Source organism: Apaloderma vittatum, unplaced genomic scaffold (genome assembly GCF_000703405.1).
Source record: "Apaloderma vittatum isolate BGI_N311 unplaced genomic scaffold, ASM70340v1 scaffold26022, whole genome shotgun sequence".
NCBI classification, from domain to species: Eukaryota; Metazoa; Chordata; class Aves; order Trogoniformes; family Trogonidae; genus Apaloderma; species Apaloderma vittatum.
Genome location: NW_009702316.1, coordinates 20,350 through 26,116, shown reverse-complemented (window position 1 = coordinate 26,116; position 5,767 = coordinate 20,350). Strand labels below are relative to the sequence as shown.

Genomic DNA, 5,767 nt, shown 5'->3' with positions numbered 1-5,767 from the left:
CCCCCGGCTTGAAAATCCAAGTCTTTGCTTCAAACTGTTTTTCGTGAGTGTGGTGAAAATGATTAATTTTCAAAGAGGTCAAAGGTTTCCCCCCCCAAAAAAGGCAAATTTCAGCCCTAGGTACCCAAAGCTGGTTTTGAAAACTTGGAAAAACTGGTATTTGTGGAAGTCCTGAAGCCCAGTAACGAGGCGTCTAGCTGCTGCGCACTTATAATAGAGTTTCGCGTATAAAACTTGATTTTTTTTTAGGAAATGGGCTGTGTCGTGCCTTAAGCAAGTGTTCGGAGTGTTGCTCACAATCAGCTCTAAAATCAGCAGCAGCCTGGGTAAGGAGTCTTAACTTTTGTTGTGCCAACCCTTCCCTGGAGCACAGTCCGTCGCTTTTCGCTACAAAACCACCCAGAAAAATCCCCTTATTATTCCACAATAAGGAATTTATACATTTCATAGAAATGCTTTAAATTTTTTTCCCTTTTTTTTTTTTCCTGTGCCAGAATGCTGGCTTTCCATTTTGAAATCCCCCAGCAGCCATGCAGCCTCCCTTAATGCCAGCAGGGAGAGGATCTCAGGGTGTCAGGATCGGCAGCTGCTGTCATCCCTGAAATTATATCTTCAGCTGGCGCAATAATTACCGCTTCATTTCAGTGGCCCTTTCCCCGCTGCGTGAAATGTCTCCTGTTGCTCAGGGGGAGGCAGCATCTTCTAAATAATAGCGGCTGGGCAGAGGTGAGAGAGTGTGGTCAGTGCCCTCTTGTGGAAAATTATCTTATTTTAGAAAAATAAATTTAAAAATAAACTTGAGGAACTGCCATTAGGGGGTGCCCGCATGGTAAAACTGTCCTGCTGATTACACCTCTGGCTAATTAATTACCCCACTGGCACCAGGGTAGGGCAGTGACCCAGAGCAGGGTGCGCTGGCAGAGCACAGTGCTGGGTTAAACAGAAGTTCCATATCCGGACAGTTCTAGCGGAATACTAACACGTCTGCACACGTAGTTATGGTATTTGAAATTAATACCCTGCTTCCCAGTCTAAATTCACTTGAAAATGGGGACATCTCCTTGCTGTGCAACCGGGGTGTTGACACAAGGCATGTGGGGGTTTCTAAATAAACACAAACGCGTCTTTAAGCGTTAATCATCACGGAGCAGGATGTGGAACGAAACCTTTAACTCCAAGTCTGCACAAAAAAAAAAATAAAGCCTTCAGCATTTGGCCGAGCGAAGGGCCGGGTCTGTTAGGAGCCTTGAGAGACAGCGGAGAGGAGCTGAAGCACGGCCAGGAGGCGTTTGGGATCGCGGGCGGCATGAATCACCTCACGGAACTGGTTGCCTCTTTCCACTGCGCTCCCAAACTGGAGACTTTAATCGGGTGCCTGAGGTTAGTGGGGATGGATTGGAGCCCGGCTGCAGAGAAAAGGATGAGGCGGTGAGGATGGTACCCTCAGGAAGCGCAGGGAGGAGGAGGGCGAGGTGAGCGTGTCCCGCTGATGGGATGGTCATGAGCTGTCTCTGAAGAGATGGATGAAAAGGTCTTACACAGGCAGTGGGAAACGAGATCGTAACTTTTCAATTCCCATGTGTCTGAAAGAAGCTCAGGATGTTAAGGAGTTAGTCAAGAGGGACTTCAGTGGTTAATGCCATCATGCTGCACACAAAAACGGGAAAATGCGTTGGTCAGCTTAGGGGCAGTATTTGGGAGGATTGCTCTGCGTAATCAGAACGTATTAAGGTTGTACATAGAGCGACTTGGCTTTTGAAAGGAACCGGTTTGGAAGGATGTTCCTTGGATGCTCCTTGTGCTCTGCCTGAACACTTTCTCACAGTTTAAAATCAAATGGCACGTTCAGGCGATGTTGCGTGTCGCCGTTGCTCCCGCGTAGTTAAAGGGGGTGAAGCGTCATCTGCTGGGAAAGGACAGGACGAGCAAGTCCCAGGTGATGCCTGTGTACTTGTTTATGTTTTCAAAGAGGTGGCTTCCTCAGGGAAAGTGACTTTTCACAACAGGGATTTCCCCCAAATGCTTTTAGAATCCACATATTTGAAAAAGTTATTTCTGGGGCCTGAACTGCACGATCTGAGCAAATCCCAAGTCTTCCAGGGAACTGGAAAAATATCTGCAGGCATGCTTCAGCTCTCTAGTAACATCAGTTGCTCCAACGCACTTTTGGTAAATATTTAGACTTATTTTCTTCTCTTTGTTTTTTCCTCGTCAAGGGACAGGAAGAACTTCATCAGCCGTATCCTTTTCGTACCTTTCACCCCTCACATGCGGGAATCTCCAGGTAGACTAACCAAAACGCACCTTTCTCTCTACTAAATCTGCAAAATGCCATTTTTGTGTTATTCTTTGAGGCTGACACAGCCAACAAGAGGTAGTAAAAGCAGCCTGCAGTAGTAGTTCCTCCTCTCTCAAGGTAATTCACCTTACCTTTCCTCCTGCCAAGATCTAAGTAACCTCCTAAGAGGAGGCACCCTTGGCTTCAGACATTTCCATGCTTAGAACCTATCTAGTAATTTTTTTGCTCCACCTTCCTTCAACTGGAAAAACACAACAAAACTGGTTCTGTTTCAAGAAAATGAGCTGCCCTGGGAACTGGAAGATCCACCACATGTGGGTGGGTGCTCCCTGTGGTTCCTGGAAAAGATGCTTGGGGTGAAGGCCCTGCTTGGAGATATTCAGAGGATTTGAGAAGGGCTGGGGGAGAGAGAGGAGGATAAAGAGCATTTTGAGTCTAGAAAGCCAGATATGGAAATAATGAAATCTGCCCTGATAACTTCTGTAAATCATTGTATTAGTTAAGGCTGAGGAAGGCACTTGGGGTCACTGGATTATCAGAAATACACACAAATAGCCAAACTGTCTGGATTCTTCTTCAGACGCCTTTTGAGGACGTGCTGAGGGTTGGGCAGCTCTCAGAAAGCTCGGCAGCGGATGCACACGGACAGGCAGATCACTAAGGCTAAACATTTTCTTACACCGTCCAGTAGTTAGTTTTGTGAGCAGTGACTTGAGGAAGTCCATCTCTTACGAACTGACATCTCAGAATTCAGCTCGTGGCCCTGCTCAGGCACGTCACGAAGCCAGAGCCCGGCTTTCAGACTTTCCATCCTGTGGGCAGTAACAGTCTCCTTCACAGAGCCACCTATTTTCAAAAACTGTCAGGAATTTGGTGTCTTGGAGCCTGCCAAGCCTCTGTCAGCTTGCTTAAGGCTGACTAACAGGTATGGAAGTTGTTTGGGGAAATGCACACAGGCACCACCACCCCTCATTTCCGTAGGCTAACGAATACTTTGCTACATACAAAATATTTCAAAAAAAAAAAAAGGAACCGAAGCCAAACCTGAAACAGCAAGCTTTTATCCTAACTCCCGGTGTTCACAACCTCAAGTTGCTTTCTGAACCTCACCCAGTCACAGCTGAACCATTTAATATAAAAAGGCACAGCAGCGTATTTTGAGGTTACGGGGAAACGGTGACTTTTTGGAAACGGATCCCACCTCATTGCTACGAGAAATCCTTAACAGCAGCTCTCAGCTGTCATCCCTTCCTTTACAGATCCTATTTCACGTCAGTGGGATTTATTACATCTTTTACTTCTTGGCAACCCTTGCGATGATCGTTTATAAAAGTAAGCTGCGCGTATTGTAACCCACAGGCGGGCTGGGTGTGCTGTCAGCGTGCCGACTGTATTTTCCTGGCTTATTTACGCTGCGTTTTTCTACAGGTCAAGCTTTCAGCTACCCAGATGAATTTTTGGCTCCAGATCTTGCCGTCCTTCTCATTATGGCCGTTCTTGAAGTGCTCCGATTATACTTGGGTACGTCACATTACCGCCATGTGTTTTCAGCGGGATATAATGTTTGAAAAGGAATCATTCTGAAGCGGAGCATGTGTCAGAGCAGGCAGTTTAGGAAAGCGTTGTTCATTTTTGTCATTAAACTTTACCAGAGCAATAGATTTGGCCAGTGTTGGAGCTCGCTAAAATTTCATCTAGTCTGATTTTTTAAAAAAACAAAAGTTACTATTGAAATCTGTGCTTGAAATTCTTAGACATTTATGCAAGGTGAGTTCTTGAATCCAGCTGACTTGCTGCAGGGGCGAATTCAGCCCGCCGCACAAGTTTGCTTGGAGTCAGTGGATGAATAAAGAAGCGAGTTTCAAGTCTGACGTGGTTAAACAGCAAAATCTACTGAGACGAGTTTGGAAATGAGATGCAAGGAGAGGTGCAGCTTCTCCACAACGACAGTAATTCGAAATAGGAAGAGATGAGCAGGAAAAAGAGAAGATTCTATATCACGTAAGATTTTAGAATCCAGATTGGGTGCTCTTCGGTCCCCACCTTGTCTCGGTAAGCGTGGGGCTGGGGGAGAGTTTGCTGGTTGACTAAGAAGCTGCGTGATCAGAACGGTTGTGGCTTCAAAACTGTGATATTGTCAGAAGAAATCAAAGCCTCACGTCAGCTTTTTTGTTTCCCTCGAGGTTCGAAGGGTAACCTGACAGAAGAAGAAACTCCATTAGGGCTCAGTCTTGCGATCACGGTCGGCAGCGTGATCCTGTCGGTGTATTTCCTGGTGTGGCAAACCTATGTGCTGAAAGCAGACGTCATTTTAAACGCTGTTCTTCTCTTGACCTACGGGCTCGAGTCAGTACTAAAGGTCATGGCCATCGCTGCTTTTGTCAGCTAAACCCTCGCCGTTTTCAAGACATTTCTCCTATAAAAGAGCGGGGCTACATTTCAAACATATTTTGCCTATAAAAATCCTGCACAACTCCTCTCTGTTTAAAGTACAAATTTCTGGAGGGCAGAGATCTCCCTGGCTGGCAGGTACAATATCCAGTCGAGCAGCTGGGTTCACGCTATCTCGTCAGTCACCTGGTTTATGGGCAAAGGCAAGAGTTGATTCAGCAAAACCACTTCACGCTCTGGAATTCGTCGGGGCTGGGTTCTGCGCAGCGCACCGTCCTGCTCCGTGGTGCTGGGACGACGTTGCGTTTCCCCGGCACGGCAGCAACGTCCAACCCAAGCGACACAGAAACGAATGAGGCCGATGGAGCAGGGCCTCGTTCCTGCCTTGCCACACACGTGTTTGAGGGCACCGTTTCTCTTCTGCTCTCATTTTTGTTGTCAGCCCCCAGTGGTAATTTAGTAGGGCAGTACCTGATTTATCCCGGCGGGAGAAGAGCTGAACTGAGTCTTGCGTGTACCTGGAGAGCCGAGCTCCTGGTTCTCACCGACGCGGAGGTCAAAGGCAGCGGTGCAAGTGCGTTTGTATAACCTTAAGATGAGCATAAACATTCACCATTCGCTCACCTTGCTGTCCTGTTTAAAAATCCAGCAGAACGTTGTCCTGTTTGGTGTTAAAAGTGTTTATTTCTGTGATCCTGCAAGAACTACTACATTCACATCTTGTCTTCTAAATGAAGACCTGTGTGCAATTTCAGATTTTTTTACTGTACCAAAAAGACATGTGTATTAACCTAAAGCTTGAGGAGTTTGCGGAGCTTTGGTATGGGTGGGTTTTATATTCGGAATTTCCCGATTTTGTATTTATTTATTCAAATAAATCACGTTTTAGATCTAAGGAGTGTTGGAAGCGCAGAGCACACCACCCCACAGTACGAACCAGAATACACACACACACGCCGGCACCGACCAGCCTCGGGCCAGGCCCTGTAAACTCCGTGGCGCGACCAACCCTTCGTGGGTCAGCGGGAGCAGGGCTGCGCCCGTGAAGTGACAAAAAAGCAGCAGAACTGGGTGCTC

At 46.9% G+C, this 5,767-nt stretch overlaps 1 protein-coding gene across 1 annotated transcript; it reads left to right on the top strand.

The window, feature by feature from the left end:
* Positions 1–3,514: 3,514 nt before the first annotated feature.
* On the top strand, positions 3,515–4,688 carry LOC104270009 (transmembrane protein 80-like; the record flags this gene model as incomplete). Its single annotated transcript, XM_009864234.1, has 3 exons — positions 3,515–3,631; positions 3,728–3,820; positions 4,483–4,688. Coding segments are annotated over 3 exons (416 nt in total), but the record flags the coding sequence as incomplete, so codon positions are not given.
* Between the last annotated feature and the right edge of the window lie 1,079 nt (positions 4,689–5,767).